General features: G+C 42.1%; 2 protein-coding genes across 6 annotated transcripts in view; one reads left to right on the forward strand and one right to left on the reverse strand.

The window, feature by feature from the left end:
• Positions 1 to 1,805: 1,805 nt before the first annotated feature.
• Positions 1,806 to 4,750, forward strand: LOC137606526 (ankyrin repeat domain-containing protein SOWAHA). The gene has a single exon (XM_068331804.1). It carries the CDS (start codon positions 1,846 to 1,848, stop codon positions 3,232 to 3,234), a length of 1,389 nt encoding a protein of 462 aa, XP_068187905.1. The 5' UTR covers positions 1,806 to 1,845; the 3' UTR covers positions 3,235 to 4,750.
• An 8,951-nt stretch (positions 4,751 to 13,701) lies between these two features.
• Positions 13,702 to 18,689, reverse strand: part of shroom1 (shroom family member 1) — a 45,876-nt gene continuing 40,888 nt past the window's right edge. For all 5 annotated transcript variants that reach the window (XM_068331948.1, XM_068331951.1, XM_068331946.1 and 2 more), the window contains one exon: positions 13,702 to 16,525. In XM_068331948.1, coding sequence (XP_068188049.1) covers positions 16,271 to 16,525 — 255 coding nt within the window. In that variant the 3' untranslated portion in view covers positions 13,702 to 16,270. The remainder of the gene's footprint in view (positions 16,526 to 18,689) is intronic.

Here is an 18,689-nt window from a genome sequence, read left to right on the forward strand (position 1 = left end):
TTTTTTTTGAGCAGAGTACAAACAGCAGGAATGAGACAGGAAACGGCAACAAATTCTGAGTGAAACTCCACCTGAAAGAGGGGAAACGATTGCGTCACAAAAAGAGAAGTACTACTTTGCCAGAGCCAATGAATGTGGGGTATACAAAAAGCATGTCCGTTTACACAGTGACTGCTTTGACCAAAAAGGAAACTTATACTTGCGACGTCCATCCATTTGCGAACAACAGGGGGTGAAAACTTTTCTGAATGCTGTTGTACCGCCGTCAAAAAAATGGGCAAAAACTCAACTGAAAAGGATAAAATCAAAGCTTTGCACGTTTATTAGGTTTATTTCCAGCCTTGTTCATGTATGCAATCAACAACCAATCTATGGTCCAAATGATAAGGAAAGATCATCAGACTGTCCAGTTGTGTTCTGCTGCAGACTCTGTTGAGTTTATTAACACTCCTTCGATGAAGACGAGCTGAATCCCTACTGTGATCTCATTCTGTAGGGATAATTTTGAAAAGTTTCTCCACCAGATTACAGACTCAACGGAGGTCAGGATAGTGTCTGCAACATAAGGACTTCCTGCTGGTTTTGGTTCCTGGTGTCCAACGCTCGCAACAGGATGTTTCCAACTCTAGAAAGTTACATCATCAAAAACTTCAACTTTTATTGTTCTAATAAAATGTAGAAATCACTGTTCAGGTAGTAAAGTAATCTAGAAGGAATATGAGCTAACATACACGACATCACCGTGTCTCACGTGTTGCAGCAAAAGCTCGACTAGCTATTGGCTATTGTTTAGCTGGAGCTCACCACGTTAGCAGTGTAGCGTTAGCTCCATAGAACAAAGTAGCTATTTATTCTTTTCATATGTACTCCTTAGGCATCTGTATTGTTTATATTATTATTGTTTTATCATGGAGTTTCCACGGGTTCCTACTTGCTTCAATATAACAAGACTGAGCGAGGCATCAGATGTTGCTGATTAGAAGTCTGGTGCATTTAGAGGAAAAAGTGTACTTCACTTATCCCTGCAGGGAAATTACACAGTCACTCAATACGTGCTGTTGTGTTAGTCGTATACAATGTATACACAGGCCCCCTGAACACAGCACACAAAGGGGCCTGCAAGCATGCAGTTAGTACACATCAAACAACAAAACAAAACACACATCAGGGGGGCAGAGTGACGGGCACGCCCCAATTGAGCAGCTTGTGGGGGGGACGGTGCCTTGCTCAAGGGCACCTCGGCAGTGGCTGGGAGGTGAGCTGACGCGTCCCACTACCTCACACTCCTGGTGGCATCCTGGCGGGAGCGGGATTCGATCCACCGATGGTTGGGGCGATCTGTCTACAAGACGTCTGCTCTACCGCTGAGCCACTGCCTCCGACCATTTGAACGTGAATCCACATTAAATTGAATCAAGCTCATAAAACTTTGAGTATTTGTTTCATTGTGCCCTAGCAATAGCCCTCTTACTTTCAAGTGATTCTTGTCTAAAGTTTTAATGGTTAATATGTGGTCTAACAAATCTTATATATATATTATTTGTAATACGCATGTTCAAATTTCTGCATGTGGTCATATTATTGATACAGTATTACAGTATATGACCACAGTGACACTTTATTATAAATCTTCATCCGAGAAGTCCCTTTGACTCGTATGCACTTCATCTGCATATATTATTCAAATTGTATCCACGTCTGCGCTTTCCAGGGAAAGTGACTCCTCCAGGTAGGAAGGAGGTGAAGGACAGGTGAGCGCAGGCGCCAGTGCTGCGGTGTGACAGCGCGGCTGTTGGGAGTTGCGCGTAATAAACTTTGATCCTCCAGGAAATTCCACTTTTCATAATGGCATTAACGCAAGAATCTATCTTGTCCTTGCTGATAAAGGAAGGGGGCAAAATAAAGAAGTCCGACTTGGTGAGTAAATTCAAAGGATCACTGGAATGCGACGATCTATCAGATAGACAACAAAACAGGGAGGCTTTCAAGGCATATGTCAATAATGTCGCCTTCGTCAAGGAAATCGATTCCGTCCGTTACGTTGTCGTTAAGAAAATGTACCACCATTTGCTGGAGGGTGTGCATACTGCGGAAAAGAGTGACCGTAAGGAGATCACGCTTTCAGGTGAGCAGCAGCGCCCACCACCGCGGAGTGAGAGGACTGAAAGTAGTGCTGACGCAGAAGGGGAGAGATCAGCTGTTTCTGAGCCTGATGAACAGCAAGCAAGTGGTGAAAGTAGTAAAAATCCTAAAGAATCAATTTCTCCTCTTCAGCTCGCGTTGCAAAGGAGCATAATGACAGATAGAGTTAAAAGAGGGCTGAATGTAGAAATCCAAAATCCTGGTGCAAATGGAGATCGCAAACCCTATGCCTTGCCTCTGAGAATGTCACCCACCAGAATTGAATTCCGCAAACTGAAAGAAGAACCAAAGGAACATCCTGAAAACCCAATGCCAAACACCTTCAGGAACAAGAGGCCTCCCTTGACAGAAGGAGAGGGTAATGTCAGCTCCCCTCCACTGAGGAGATCCGCGAAGAGCACCAAGGCGTCAGATGTGTCAAAAGAGACGCGGGTCCCCTCCTTGGTGCCCCTGGAGCAGTCAGAGCATGAATGGATGGTCAGATGTGCTGCAGGACACTGGAACCAGGTTTACGGCCTGCTGCTGAGAGACAACCAGCTAGCTGAGAAGAGGGACTTCATATCAGGGTTCACCGCCCTGCACTGGGCTGTCAAATGTGGAAACAGTAAAATGCTTGTGAACATTATTGATTTAGCCAAACAAGGAGGCATTGAACTTGACATTAATGTAAAAACACACGGTGGCTACACTCCTTTACATATTGCCGCCTTGCATCACCAGGAGTACATCATGACCCTGCTGGTGGAGAAATACCGTGCCGACCCGAGTGTCAGGGACAACTGCGGGAAGAGGGCCTACCACTACCTGCACAAAGGCATTTCTGGAACAGTGAGAAAATTGTTGGGTGAACCCAGAGCGCAGCAAACGCAGGACAGGGCGTTGCACGAGAAAGATGAGCTGGACCTGCTGCCAGATCTCTCCAAGGGCTTCAATTCGATTGGCCGTCTCTTACAGCCCCACGCGACAGGCTACAAGAAGAAGCAGAAGCAGAGGGCAGGATTACACTCCCTGAATGATAACCCCATCGAAGAGCGAGAATATGTCAGTAGCAGCACCTACAGACCAAGAATTCTATCAGATGTCTTTATGTAAGAAATTTCTTTCCATCAATGGTAGTGTATGATGCCAGCATCAAAGAATATTACTGATCCTCCACAAAAACTGTTAAAAAAACTGACATTGACATTTAGAAGCTAATATTCCAATCTGGCATAAGCAGAGTTTCATTTTATGGTCAAAGGAATAATTATTAATTAGTTTAAATTGATGATCACATTAAGATAGACCATCTGGAGCTGCTAAATGATTATAATGTATAATGTGATGGTTTGTCTTCAACATATCTTGAAATACTGTCCACAGAGTTCTACGAAATTTTGTGTATGGGCAGATTTTGAGCCAATATGGTTGAATTCCGAGGTCGGTCCAGATTATGGATCACTTCTTTACTTTCTTCAATACTGTGAGTTTGAGTTGTTTTTTTTATATATATATATATTTTTCCATACTGTGAAAAACAACAGACCAATCACAATGAAATTATCTGATCATGAACGACTAAAGTGAAACTGGATCCGGATCCACATAATAATCTGGATTAAAATCTATATTTATATGGGCGGGGCAAATTTATTCAGTCACAGTGTAGTAAAATAATTGTTTTCCTTCTTTTCTTTGAAAGATAATAAATTATAAATAAATTAAGATTTAGATCCAACTTGAGAAAAAATCCAAATTTTGTTGATAACCGATAAATTATTAATAATAAACATGTGAGTTCGGTGTTGGTCTCCAGAATTGAGGAAGTAGATGACGTAAATGGATTTTGTACTCAGCAAATCATTAAAACTTCATCATGGCTGTACCAGCAGTGCAAGTTATACTTCAGATGCAATTTATCATCTCATCATGGTGACATAAAATGTGTGCCTTGTGCACACTCATGAACATGCTGGATCCTGATGGAAATTGTTCTTAGGGGAGAATTTTTTAGTGTTACTAGAACTCAGGAAGGTATGCGATCCCAAGTGCTCCCTACTTTGTATTGAGTTGAGTCTGAGTTAGAGGCGTTGAGGCTTAGTTCGACGTGAACTAAACCTCAACGTGTTATATTTGCACATGTAAAAACAAGTTTTTACTTGTCCAAATATAACACGATTCAGTGAATATTTCAGTACGTCCTGTGACTCATGTCTTTATTCATGAATATTGTCTCTTCCGCCTACCAGTTGCTCAACTTCAGTCAAGGCTCAGGTGCAGAACAGAAGAGCAAATACAATGTCATGGATATTGTGTATGTTATTGTGAATAATGTTTGTTTGATGACTCTTTTGAGTTGAAAAATCAAAGTTGTTTATTTAACCAATATTTTTAAGCTTTGACTCATTCAAACTGTGGACTATCCAAATCAATCCGATCCATAATATCAGACTGTAACATCTTTTCATGAACTTGATTTTTAAATGTATGTTACACACATAAAAATGTGTATTTAAATATATTTTGGTTGAATTAAATCAACATGAACGGAAAATCTATGTAGCTGTTGTACTAGAAATGAAAAGCTGTCTTGTATTCCTCTGTTTTCATGTTCTTGATTAAAACTGAAGTGGTCCTGCTCTGTTACATGGCAAATATGTTCACGCTTATAATCAAGGATGTGCTTCAGACATACGGGTAAATCAAACCTCTGGGAACAGTGACACAGATAGACAAACAAAAATATGAGCGTTTGTGTCTCTAAGGAGGATTTAGAGGACCTCCCTCTTCATCACTGCTGCATTTTGCACCAGATTAATTATTAAACATTGTAAAGCTTTAATGAGAAGAAAACATTCCACTCCAATACACTAGAAAACACCACTGAATAAATATACTGCACACACCTACAGCACACCTCATCGCTGTCTTACAGTCCTAATACATGTCCTGCCCCGCTCTAAGATACTTCTCTGCTACTCCAGACTTTCTCATACAATACCACAGTTCCTCTCTGGGCACTCTGTCATAAGCTTTCTCCAGATATAAAAAAAACACAATGCAGCTCCGTCTGGCCTTCTCTGTACTTCTCTATCAACATCCTCAAAGCAAATACTGCATCTGTAGTACTCTTTTTTTGACAAGAAACCATACTGCTACTCACAAGTGCTCACTTCTGCCCTTAGTCTAGCTTCCACTACTCTTTCCCCATAACCTCATTGTGTGGCTCATTAGCTTTACTCATCTGTAGTTGCCACAACTCTGCACATCTGCCTTGATTTTAAAAATGGGCACCAGCACACTTCTCCATTCCTTAGGCATCTTCTCACTATCTAAGATCCTGTTAAACAACCCAGTCAGAAACTACTGCCACCTCTCCTAGACACTGCCAAACCTCTACAGATATGTCATCAGGGCCGAGTGCCTCTCCACTCTTCATCCTCTTCAGTGCCCTCCTCACTTCATCCTGACTAATCCTGGTCCACAAAAGCCGCCTCTTCTAGTCCTTGATTTCTCTCATTTTCCACGTTCATCAACTCTTCAAAGTACTCTTTCCATCTTCCCATCACACTACTGGCACCTGTCAATAGACTTCCATCCCTATCCTTAATCACCCTAACCTGCTGCACGTCCTTCCCATCTCTGTCTCTCTGTCTTGCCAGCGTGTATAGATCACTGTCCCCCTCCCTACTGTCTAACCTAGCATACAAGTCATCATAAGCCCCTTGTTTGGCCTTTGCTACCTCTACTTTCACTTGACACTGCGTCTCCCTGTACTCCTGTTTATTGTCCTCAGTCCTCTTAGTGTGCCACTTCTTCTTACCCAACATCTTTCTCTGTATACACTCCTGTACCTCCTCATTCCACCACGAAGTCTCTTTATCTACTTTCCTTCCAGATGACACACCAAGTACTCTCCCACCTGTCTACCTGATCGCATTAGCTGTAGTTGTCCAGTCGTCTGGAAGCACCTCCTGACCACCCAGACTCTGTCTTAACTCCTTCCTAAAAGTAATGCAACACTGTTCCTTTTTCAGCTTCCACCATTAGGTCACCCTATGTTCCTGCCTCTTCTGGAAGAAAGTATTCACTATATCCGTTTCCATCCTTTTTGCAAAGCCAACCACCATCTGTCCTTCTGCATTCCTCTCCTGGATACCAAACCTGCCCATCACCTCCTCATCACCTCTGTTTCCTGCACCAACATGTCCATTGAAGTCTGCACCAATGACAACTCTCTCACTTCTAGTTATGTTCTGCATCACTTCATCAAAGTCCAACCAGAATTTCTCCTACTCCTCCAGCTCATGTTCTACCTGTGGAGCATACCCACTAACAACAATGAACATCACACCTTCGATTTCTAGCTTCAGACTCATCACTCTATCTGACACTCTTTTTACCTCCAAGACATTCCTAGCAAACTGCTCCTTCAAGATAACTCCTACTCCATTTCTCTTCCTATCTACACCATGATAAAACAACTTGAACCCTGCTCCTAAACTTATAACCTTGCTACCTTTCCACCTGGTCCCATGGACACACAGTATGTCTACCTTCCTCCTCTGCATCATGTCAACCAACTCTCTACCTTTTCCTGTCATAGTTCCAACATTCAACATCCCTACTCTCAGTGCTATACTCTTGGTGTACCTCTTCTCTCTTTTCCTACACACTTTCCTCCTCTCCTTCTTTGACCAGAAATCATTCATTACAGGTCTGAATTTTGTCCGGAATCTTTTGTCTTGCTGACACGGCTGTGACTCAGCCAGATTTCTAGCTGAGTAAGAATGAGTCGTGTTTGCATATGTGGCCTGATTGCAAGAACGAGCAGATCTGCCTTTGCTGCCTTGTTCCAGCCTGTCTTTGCTCATCTTCCTCACCAGACTCAATTGTAGGACAGGGGAAAAATAAAGTCAAGGCGTTTAGAAACATAATTATCATGAGCTAGTTGATTATAATGTTGTAATTAATATGAAATAACTATTTACCGACTTTCTTCTTTGCTACAAGCAGTCTCCCTCTTTTTTCATATACATATTGTGATGTTTCCGCAGGAGCAGCACCCACTGACTTAATGTCAAGACGATGTTTCATCTCTGACCCTCGGACTTTTAAGTAGATAACTTTTTTGTTTTTGTTTTTTTGCTGCTGCTGTGAAGAGAAAGGTTTTCACAAGGTCACAAACAGTTCCAGCTCTCTTCCACATAAAAGGAGCAGTAATACTGTCATGTCAAACTGCTTACTTGTGAAAATATTTATACATGTGAAAATGACACATATTGCAGTAATAGCAATTCAAACAGTATCAATATCATGGTGAGGATAGCCCAAAAACTAAGAAGAGAAGTGCCGAAATTCTGCTCTAATTTATACAGTTATCAAAATATTGAGAATCCAGGCAAAATAGTGGATCATGTAAAACAAAAACCCAAATTGATAGATCTCCTGGAAAAGATACCAATTGGGTCGGCAGTGGGTCAGTGGTAAAGCGGGCGGTAGAGAGGGTCGTTCAATGTTCCTAAGATCGGCAGTTCGATTCCCGCTCCCAAAAAAAAAAACACTCAGAGGGGAGCTGACAGTGGGAGGTGTCAGCTCACCTCTGGAGCACTGCCAGGGCGCCCTTGAGCAAGGCGCCCTTGAGCAAGGCGCCCTTGAGCAAGGCGCCGTCCCCTTTTACAAGTTGCTCATTTGGGCACACCATGAAGGAGCTGCCCGCCACTCTACCTCCCCCTGCATGCCCACAGGCCCCCTTGTGTGTGTGTGTGTGTGTGTGTGTGTGTGTGTGTGTGTGTGTGTGTGCGTGCGTGCGTGCGTGCGTGCGTGTGTGTGTGTGTTACAGGGGCCTGTACACACTAACATGTATGCATGGGGATGAGAAGGCCTCTCCTCAGGGCCATCCAATCCCTGTACGCTGCGTTCGGGTTCTCGACAGTAAGTCGGACTTGTTCCAAGTGGCTGTTGGCCTTCGCCAGGGCTGCGCTTTATCACCAATTCTGTTTGTGATTTTTATGGACAGGATATCGAGGCGTAGTCGCGGTGAGGAGGGGTTGCAGTATGGTGGCCTGAGGATTGCATCGCTGCATTTTGCAGATGATGTGGTCCTGTTTGCGTCATCAGCCTGTGACCTGCAGCACTCACTGGTCCGGTTTGCAGCCGAGTGTGAAACGGCGGGGATGAGGATCAGCACCTCCAAATCTGAGGCCATGGTCCTCAGCAGGAAACCAGTGGACTGCCTTCTCTGAGTGGGGGATGAGGTCCTTCCACAAGTGAAGGAGTTTAAGTATCTTGGGGTCCTGTTCACGAGTGAGGGAACAATGGAGCGTGAGATTGGACGGAGAATTGGGGCAGCAGGAGCGGTACTGAAGTCGCTTTACCGCACTGTTGTCACAAAGAGGGAGCTAAGCCGAGAGGCAAAGCTCTCCATCTACCGTTCAATCTTCGTTCCTACCCTCACCTATGGTCATGAGCGATGGGTAATGACCGAAAGAACGAGATCGCGGATACAAGCGGCTGAAATGGGCTTTCTCAGGCGGATAGCTAGTGTCTCCCTTAGATATAAGGTGAGAAACACTGCTGTTCGCGAGGGGCTCAGAGTAGAGCCGCTGCTCCTTCGCGTGGAAAGGAGTCAGTTGTGGTGGTTTGGGCATCTGATGCGGATGCCTCCGGGACGCCTCCCTAGGGAGGTGTTCTGGCATGTCCAGCTGGGAGGAGACCTCGGGTCAGACCCAGGACCAGGTGGAGGGATTACATCGCAACACTGGCCTGGGAACTCCTTGGGATCCCTCCAGTAAGAGTTAGTGGATGTGGCCAGGGAAAGGGAAGTTTGGGGCTCCCTGTTGAAGATGCTGCTGCCGCGACCCGATTCCGGATAAGCGGTGGAAGATGGATGGATGAATGGATGAAGTGTTTCACTAACTCGAGTGTGCTCTTAATTTTCCTTTGGGGATCAGAATAGTATATAAAATTAAATTATTAAATTAAAAAATTAATTATATGCATACGAAGTTACAGCTAAAATTACAATTTATCCATCACTATTACCTGTTTCTGGACCGTAGGAACAAGCCGGAGATCAAGCGGGACGTTCATGAGAACATGGGAGAACATGCTCCACAAGGGACAGGCCCAGCTCAGAACTCAAAATCAGAAGCATCTTGTTGTGAGGCAATATCAAGGAGGAGTACTTGTGGTCTTGCGTGGTCAAGTAATTATATCATGAGCATGAAACTATAACAGTATTGCTGCTTCTAGGGACAAAGAAGTAATGGGAAGAAGTAAACTTCTGTGGTTTGCTCGAAGGTTTGCTCCTTTTAAGCTATGCCTGGTTATCATTTTCTTTTTTTGTCATGGAACTGGAGGCAGCTGGAGATACTTATTAACAGAGGGGCTTTATTATCCTTCATAAGTGAGCTGTATCATCACTGCCAGAGTTAAGCCTTCAGGAGGAGACTGACGGCACTGACATTCCTGTGGGAGGAGAGTTCAGAGTTCAGGTTGACACGACCTTTGAAGCCATTAATCTGAACACCCGGTACAGTAGTAACTGAGCCACAGATGTGTTAAACTACCCTCCTGCCCTGCTGACACTGTATACGACAGTCTGAGCAGCGATCCCCTCGGGTGTGGGGAACATGAGACCTAACGAGAGCACATACTGTATGTGGAAGACCTGCATTCATTAAAGTTTGAAAAATCAGCTTATTCATACCTGCAAATATCCCAAGCATTTCTGTTACATCTTCTTACTACTATACTATGTGTTTGTTTGTCTGAAAGCTACTTGAAAACAGCTGTCAAAAACCATCCCCTACCACCCTGGCCTTCATCTGAGGAACTCATTGACAAGATTTTGAAGAAAATTTGGTGTGGTCTTGATCTTGAATCAGGAAGTCTATCAAATGTGGATCCAGACATGGATGGACTCATGATTGCTTCAGTAACATAGCAAGATAATCTGTTGATCTAGCATCATAAAATTGTATTTTTATAATAATAATAATTATTACTATTTTTTTAATTATCATCGCTACTATTATTGTCGATAATAATAATATAATATGCACCCAGTGACGTTGTTTGGTCAAGAGACAGTGTCACTGAGGAAAAGACAGGAGGTAGGAGAGTGAATATATTGGTAGAAGGATGCTGAGTTTTGAACTGCCATGCAGGAGGCCTAGAGGAAGATGAAAGGGGAGGTTTATGTATGTAGTGAAAGAGGATATGGAGGTAGTTGGTGTGAGAGAAGTAGATGCAGAAGACAGGGTTAGATGGAGGACACTGATTCGCTGTGGTGACCCCTGAAGGGAAAAACCAAAAGGAAAAGAAGAATGATACCACAGTTGTTGAGTCCTAATGAATTTGGTTGAGATATAAGCTCCTAGAGTGCTTTGTAGTTTAATATACACTCACCGTCCCACTTTATTAGGTACACCTGTCCAACTGCTCATTAACACTTAATTTCTAATCAGCCAATCACATGGCGGCAACTCAGTGCATTTAGGCATGTAGACATGGTCAAGACAATCTCCTGCAGTTCAAACCGAGCATCAGTATGGGGAAGAAAGGTGATTTGAGTGACTTTGAATGTGGCATGGTTGTTGGTGCCAGAAGGACTGGTCTGAGTATTTCAGAAACTGCTGATCTACTGGGATTTTCACGCACAACCATCTCTAGGGTTTACAGAGAATGGTCTGAAAAAGAAAAAATATCCAGTGAGCGGCAGTTCTGTGGGCGGAAATGCCTTGTTGATGCCATAGGTCAGAGGAGAATTGCCAGACTGGTTCGAGCTGATAGAAAGGCAATAGTGACTCAAATAACCACCCGTTACAACCAAGGTAGGCAGAAGAGCATCTCTGAACGCACAGTACATCGAACTGTGAGGCAGATGGGCTACAGCAGCAGAAGACCACGCCGGGTGCCACTCCTTTCAGCTAAGAACAGGAAACTGAGGCTACATTTTGCACAAGCTCATCAAAATTGGACAATAGAAGATTGGAAAAATGTTGCCTGGTCTGATGAATCTCGATTTCTGCTGCGACATTCAGATGGTAGGGTCAGAATTTGGCGTCAACAACATGAAAGCATGGATCCATCCTGCCTTGTATCAACGGTTCAGGCTGGTGGTGGTGGTGTAATGGTGTGGGGAATATTTTCTTGGCACTCTTTGGGCCCCTTGGTACCAATTGAGCATCGTTGCAATGCCACAGCCTACCTGAGTATTGTTGCTGACCATGTCCATCCCTTTATGACCACAATGTACCCAACTTCTGATGACTACTTTCAGCAGAATTATGTGCCATGTCATAAAGCTGGAATGATCTCAGACTGGTTTCTTGAACATGACAATGAGTTCACTGTACTCAAATGGCCTCCACAGTCACCAGATCTCAGTCCAATGGAGCATCTTTGGGATGTGGTGGAACGGGAGATTCCCATCATGGATGTGCAGCCGACAAATCTGCGCCAACTGTGTGATGCCATCATGTCAATATGGATCAAACTCTCTGAGGAATGCTTCCAGCACCTAGTTGAATCTATGCCACAAAGAATTGAGGCAGTTATGAAGGCAAAAGGGGGTCCAACCCGTTACTAGCATGGTGTACCTAATAAAGTGGCCGGTGAGTGTATAACTCACTAAATCATAAGTTGTTTTTATGAGAGATTATGTCTTGAACCTTTTATTTGAGAAAAGGGCTATAAGTCATTAGTGAGCTTTAAAAATGATGGATTTCATTCTCTCCAATAAAGCTGGCCTTTCTCTGTTTTTGCTTGCTGGAGCTTCATTTTTACTGTGAGAGTCTTATTTGGGAAAAAGATGAGCTGAAGGCCACATGTCAGCAGAGTCTTCCTCCTCTTGTCCCCTTCATGCCTCGTCGCTCATTTGTTCAGTCTTACAGTGGAATTGTCACAATCCGCTCCTGCTTTTCCTCTCATCTGCCCAGCTCTACCTGCCTTCCACTCCCACCTCATCAGTGCAACTACCTTCACCTGTGTTTCCTCACCTGATTATCACCTGCCTGTTCAGTATATATACCCTCCCATTTCTCTCAGTCTCTGCCAGATTGTCTTTGTGTCATGCATAGCTCTCTCGCATTTATCTTCGGACTGCTCCCTCGGTTTCGACCCTGCCTGTATTCGACCCGTCTTCCTCGTCTCTGCCCCGGTTATCTGACCAGCCTTATGTCTTTGACTGCCCTGCCTGCTCGTTCCTTGTGTGCTACCTGTCAGCTGGGATTCCTGTTTGCTGAGACTGTCTTTCTGGGATATGGCTGCCATTGTGTGCGAAGCTTCAGAACAAACTGTTGGACTATCCCTGCTCTGGTCTCAGTCTGTGCTGTACTTGGGTCCTACCTCAGACCTGTTACAGGAATGCCCTTCACCGTGTTTGGTAGTGAGTTAAAATGGAAACCCCAGAAAGTTAATGTGAGGCACCAGATAGCATTTAGTGTCCTTTAGAGAGTAAAACACACTTTTAATCAAATTCCAAGCACAGACAGCAGAAAAACAACTCGGGCCATTCTAAACAAGTGAGAACTTTGTCAGATTCAAACTGCATGGTAATTACTTTTAGCTGTGTTATAAAGATTGTGCAAGTGATGGGAGTGTTTGGTGGTGTGTGCTCCAGATAATAAACAGCAGTCCTGTCCCAGCACCAGGTGATAAGGATCTTTAATTCACAATATCTCCCTTAGCTGCCAGTCCAATATAAAACTGGTACCAACAGGTAGCTGGGCATAACATAGCCAGCCCGATGATGGACACTGATGCCTGTACAACTGGGAAAATAAATTGTGTCCTAATATGGACAGACCTGACCTTTATGAAAATTGTCTCAATTCATGTCTAAAAATGTTAAAGCCATTGACGAAATCAATTACAAGATGCACACCCATAAATCTCACCCTAACCTAAACCTGCAAAGCATGTAAAATTTCACAGAATAGTCTCACAGATTTTGAGATGTAGATAAACTTTGTTCCGTTACATAAGGATTAGGGGTGACTTAAATGTCCCTTTGGGGCATAAATTGCTTATGTGTTACTAATTTTAATCTTGTTCAGTCTTAGTTATGTAGAGAACCTGGCACAAGAAATAAGTTATGTGTAAACATTTGAGGTGATGGTTGATGGGTTTAATACAGTCATCTTCAGATAGATGTTGCTGACTGCCTCCCCGTTTCCAGTCTGTGTGATAAACTAAATTCTAATGTACAGTAATTAATTGTCTAATTCACAACTAAAACGAAAAATAAACACTTTTTCCAACTATTCCTTAAAATGCATTATAACGTAATATGCAGATGGCATCAAGTGTTATTTTCAATCTCATGTGAAGACACTGGCACTGCAAACTGAAACACATCTGTACTGAGACAGATTTAATGCAGTGTATTTTTCAGTTATGAAAAAGAAAAAAAACAGGATCCTAGTCACTGAAAGACGTTGAATAGTACAAATAAACTCTTCTTTGCTTCCATTCACAAACTGGTGAATGATTTGTTCATCTATCAACATTTCTGTCTTTAAGCCTTTTTTCAAAATTCCCTTCTGCAGTAAGTCATAGATTCAAACCCTGGTTTGTTGCTCTCAGTTTGGTGAAGGAGGCAATACATTGATACACCTGCAGATGGCAGATGTGATATCTGAGAGGTACTGTAAACTGGAATAGCCTAAACTGGTGACATAAAGTCAGATTTTTAGAAGGAGAAGCCTCTACATGAAAAAAAAATTCACAAGTTAAAAGGAAATAATGCATTTTAATATCCACTTCCATGAATGTTTCATCCAATTCCTCATCATTGTAGTTGTAGCTGTATCTTAGACTTGCTGTTCAGGCCGCGTGTGTATCAGGCACTATTTCAGATGAGATGCAACTACTGAGACAACATTTTTGATGTCAGTTCATTTTCAGGAGGGACAGGAATGAGAAACGTGTGACACTGGAAGGAGAGGAAGAACTTAATTTACTCATAATGTTACAAACATTACAGCTCCAAACAGGCACAAAAGCAACTCAAACTCTCAACAGGAAAGGTGAAATATAACAGAAAAGTAGATTGACAATCTCATTCACGTCACCAGCTGGGACTCACTGACATCGGTCGTTCCTCCCTCGATTTAGACAGACTCTGTTCGTATTAAAGTCACATGCATCTAGTATGTGAAACCAAACCCCTAAATTAACAAACAAATCCAGTTCTAGAGCAGAACCCTTTCCTGAAACCTCAACAAAACACTGCTTAGATTGACTTAAACCAGAAATGACACAGAAGGTTGTAATGTTTGATAGTAAACAAACATAGCTGGAATCAAATGCACATATATCCATGATGAACCACATCCGTTTCAATTTCTTTTTCCTAAATGTTGGTCTTTTATACATTTCACGACATTCAGCCGGCTGCAGGAATGAAACCAGGAGTCTTTCCAATCCCTCATCCCCTTGTCAGCATAAAGCCTAAACAAACACATTTGTTTAGCAAACTGAAACAGATAGCCGTCAACCTCCACAGAAACAGCCGAGGGGTGGCACTGAAAAAAGTGGAACTGTTTAACGAAAAACATGAAAACATCTTTCAACTTGGCAGAGTCCGATTACTGAAAAGAACACGCTTCTAGTCACTTTTTTAACATTTTGAGTTGGTGAAGTTTTTTCTAATGATGCTCCACCTCTTTGTCATCATTATTATATAACTAACGTATACAGAGCACTGACTTTCCTGAAGTGAGATAAACACACAGCAAACACCGCAAGGAGTTCTGTCATTCAGTTAAGCAGCTAATTTCTACACAATAAGGACATTCTTGATTTCACACACACATGATCCAATGAAGGGCAACACTTCACATTATTATTCTCCATGTCTATTAAAAAAAAAAAAAAACTACTGACAAACATCAACATGGAAACTTAGACTTTAAAATGTCATATTCCTAAAACAAAATTAGTAGGAAAAGACACTTGATAGGTGCATGTCTCCATGCAGGGCTATCAAGAAAGACAAGCCTTCAAACTAAAGCTGTGTGAAAGGCTACACGTGTCCAACAGTGGCCATGCCGTGGAGGTAGAGAAGAAAGATTAGTTTAAGACACCTGAAGTAAAGATTGTGGATTTTCTTCATTAAATAAAGTATTTCAAGTATCACATGTCACTTCTGCAACAAAGGATCATTGGAGAAAATACTCAACAATACAATTACTTATAAACGACTTTGCAGAGGATTAGCGCGTCTGTATGAGGAAACAGATCCAGCATGGAACCATTAACACATACTGGCATCAAGAAAGAAGTTAACGTGCTGGGCCTGACGATATACCCTATTAAATATTATTTCTACATTCCTATTTAAGATTATTAACAGAACAAACAAAGAACAGAGATATAGTTTAAATGGATGGAGTATCTTCACTTGAGAATATTTAGAAAACAAATCTGATTTGACGAAACGTGCATTTATGTATCATTGCAAAGTGCTTTTTTTCATTCACCCTTTTTGGTTTTTAGTGCCTTAATTTGAAAAATATTTTAAAAATATGAACATTTAAAAGAAATTTTAAATGTAATACACCTATTGTACATTTTAGTGACGTGATACATGATATCACCTCGAGGGTAATGTTCTTTCATTCAAGCCTTTTCACTGGTCAAAATACAATCTTAAAGCTTACAATAGGTCTACAGGTGCAGACACCGGGCTGTAGCACTACCATCTGAACGACAACAGAAGGCCAGTTACTGAATTAATAACTAGGGGCACAGTTTCCACCCTGCAGCTCCAACCAAGAACGTTCCACTGCAACACCAACATCAAGGCACACAGGAAAACAGTTCAGTCTGTTCACAAAAACAACACATATGTAGAGAATGTTGGGAAATGTCTTCACATCCACACTGCAGATGGTTCACGCCAATGATGTCTGAAGAATAGGTGTGGGAGCGCTTTGACCAAAACTTCTTGTCATATCACAGACAGGCTTGGAGCTATAGTCTATAGTGTTTATTGCTCAAATCACACGAGACCTACAGTTATGAGGAGAGCAGGAGGCAGTGAGAAACGTACAGTATGTGCTCTCTGTATATTTTGGAAAATCCTCTTCAAATGCAAGTGAAAAAAAAAGAGGAATCAATGCTTCAATATATTCTTCCTTCACAGAATCAGGCGATTGGAGAGGGCCTCCAGCCGCTCCTCTCCTAGCTTCTGTTTCTCCTCTAGATCCTTCTGCCGGATGAGCAGAGAGGCCTTGGTCTGGACGAAGCGGCGGTAGTCCTTAAGCTGGTCAGAGGTCAGCTGCCGAGTGAGAAAGTTGGACACTAGGTTCTCTCTCCTGTCCAGGTTGTCCTTCAGGTCTTTAGCGTCCTCCCTCTGTTTGCACAGCAGACGGTGGCGACTGTCCAGAGATTGCTGAGTACAGAGACAAAGGATAAAGACAAATTATAGGTGGTGTTTTGAAAGGTTACAGTTCCTCTGTAGTTTGAATGACAGCTGAATGAAATGTGTTAGTTCTGTTATTTGAATTTTAAACTGATTTAGGGGGTGCTGGTTTTGAGAGCATTTAAGGAACATTTGTATAAGAAACAAAACGCAGTGAATGCCCTACTATCAGTATGCTCATGCAAACAGGCTTCAACAGAACTGCTGATATGCGATCTGAAAATAATCACATTTTAAGGTTTTATTTCTACCTACTGGTGTCATATTTTAGCCTTTGACGTAATAGCAAGCTATAAAAGTTGTTTGATCATGCTGTAGAACAGCCACAGGATAGTAGGTGCAGTGTTTCCTTATGTCAACAGAGGGCAGGGTAGGTACAAATGTCACAGACTCACCGAAACTACAGCCAGGTTTCGGTGAGTCAGTATAAATACCAGTGTTGCTGATAACAGCGAGAAAACAAAGGAATTCTAGCAAGTCCTCAGTATACTGCACGTTCAGCCAGGTTTTTACTGATGGGCAAATTAACAAGGAGCCCTTTGAGGGGCAAATCTAAAAATTTAAATGGATTCCTGACAACATAAATTGATGCAGAAAACTCTTGGACACACAATGAAACAGAAAACAAAGGGATAATGAAGCAAAGAGCTCAAGTCAGATCCTGTGACGCTACTCATGAAAGTAATTACCGGTATACCTTAAATATGTAAATGTCACATTTGAAATAAATACCAAATGACTGACAATAAGTATATTTTACTACGTACACTTGAAATTTACAATGAGGTTCTATTGTTTTATACCAGAAAGTGACATCCTATCCAACTGCAGATCATCTAAAATGTTCTTCAACTATTTCATGAAGCATTTAAGTCTTCTACCGAGAGTCACATTTTATGAGTCCCACATTGGGAAAACTAACCTTCAACTTTAGGTTCATGAGTTTTGTTTGCTGTTCTAAAGTAAACTGAACAAGTATAACTGTGAGAGTTTGGGGAAAAACAAAAAAACAAAAACACGTTTAACACTCTTGGCGTGTTTCGCCAGAAGTTCTAAATGGGCTTTGAGGCATGACAACAATAATGTATGCCAAACAAGAATTGTAAACAAGAATTTCTGCATATCTATACATGTCAAGGATCAAAGACAGGAGCCCAAATAGGACCAATCCCATGACACGAGTGTAGTTTAGATCATGTCCCAGCTAATGTATTCAGTTGACATTAAACCCACTAAATCGTTGACAACATCAGCGGTCTTTAAAGGCCCCCATGCCGTTTTTGGTTTGTAGAACTAAAACAAGTCTTTAAAGGGACAGCAAAGTTAATTTTAAGTGACATGTACTGTATGTTGTTCATCATCATGAAAAATATAAGAAAAAATAAATTTTACATGTGTATCATCATCCGTTTGGTCAGAAATGCTTAAAATCTGCGCTGTAGCAGCTTCCACATTCAGTGGTCACGTGGGCGTCATATGTCACTGGTGCCCAACATAGCTTGGCAGCCATAAGAAACAATGCAATCCACGACGTGATTAACTCCAAAAATATCATGGTTACCTGCGCGGTGAACAGTTGTGTCAACAGAACATCAAGAAAACACAAAGACAAGGACCTATCCTTCTTTAGAATACCTTCTGGGAAGCTAGGAAGGAGATGGAGAGCACGGATAAACTGGGTTAATTTGACCAAGGATCAGAGGATCTGTCATGAGCACTTTACCTCTGAGGATTTCCAAAGAGATTTGAAGGTAAGATCATTTTCGGACAACCCATACTATTTATTCTGAATTCCCTAGGTTTAGTGGATAATTAATGTCTGGAGCTACTGAAGATATTGTATAAATGTTTTTATGACCAGATTATCATGCGATTAATGCACACGCAAAACGTACACAAAAGTGATAGACAGGTCATTTTACTGAGAAGATCTGTGACACTGAAATAAAACACAAAAACAGCATGTAAGGCCCTGATCCTTATACATTCGTAAATACAAGACATATTAATATAAACCATAGCTGTTATTGATTCAAAACAGTCCACCAGTAACGAATGGCCGCGAGCAAACCAAAATGGGACATTATAACTAGTTGGATATCTCTGTCAGAATGTGATTCAGATGAAGACACCT

The sequence above is a fragment of the Antennarius striatus genome, chromosome 13 (genome assembly GCF_040054535.1).
Source record: "Antennarius striatus isolate MH-2024 chromosome 13, ASM4005453v1, whole genome shotgun sequence".
Lineage (NCBI taxonomy): Eukaryota > Metazoa > Chordata > Actinopteri > Lophiiformes > Antennariidae > Antennarius > Antennarius striatus.

Excerpts from the sequence above, each read along its gene's own strand:
- LOC137606526 (XM_068331804.1), top strand. The coding sequence starts at position 1,846 with ATGGCATTAACGCAAGAATCTATCTTGTCCTTGCTGATAAAGGAAGGG.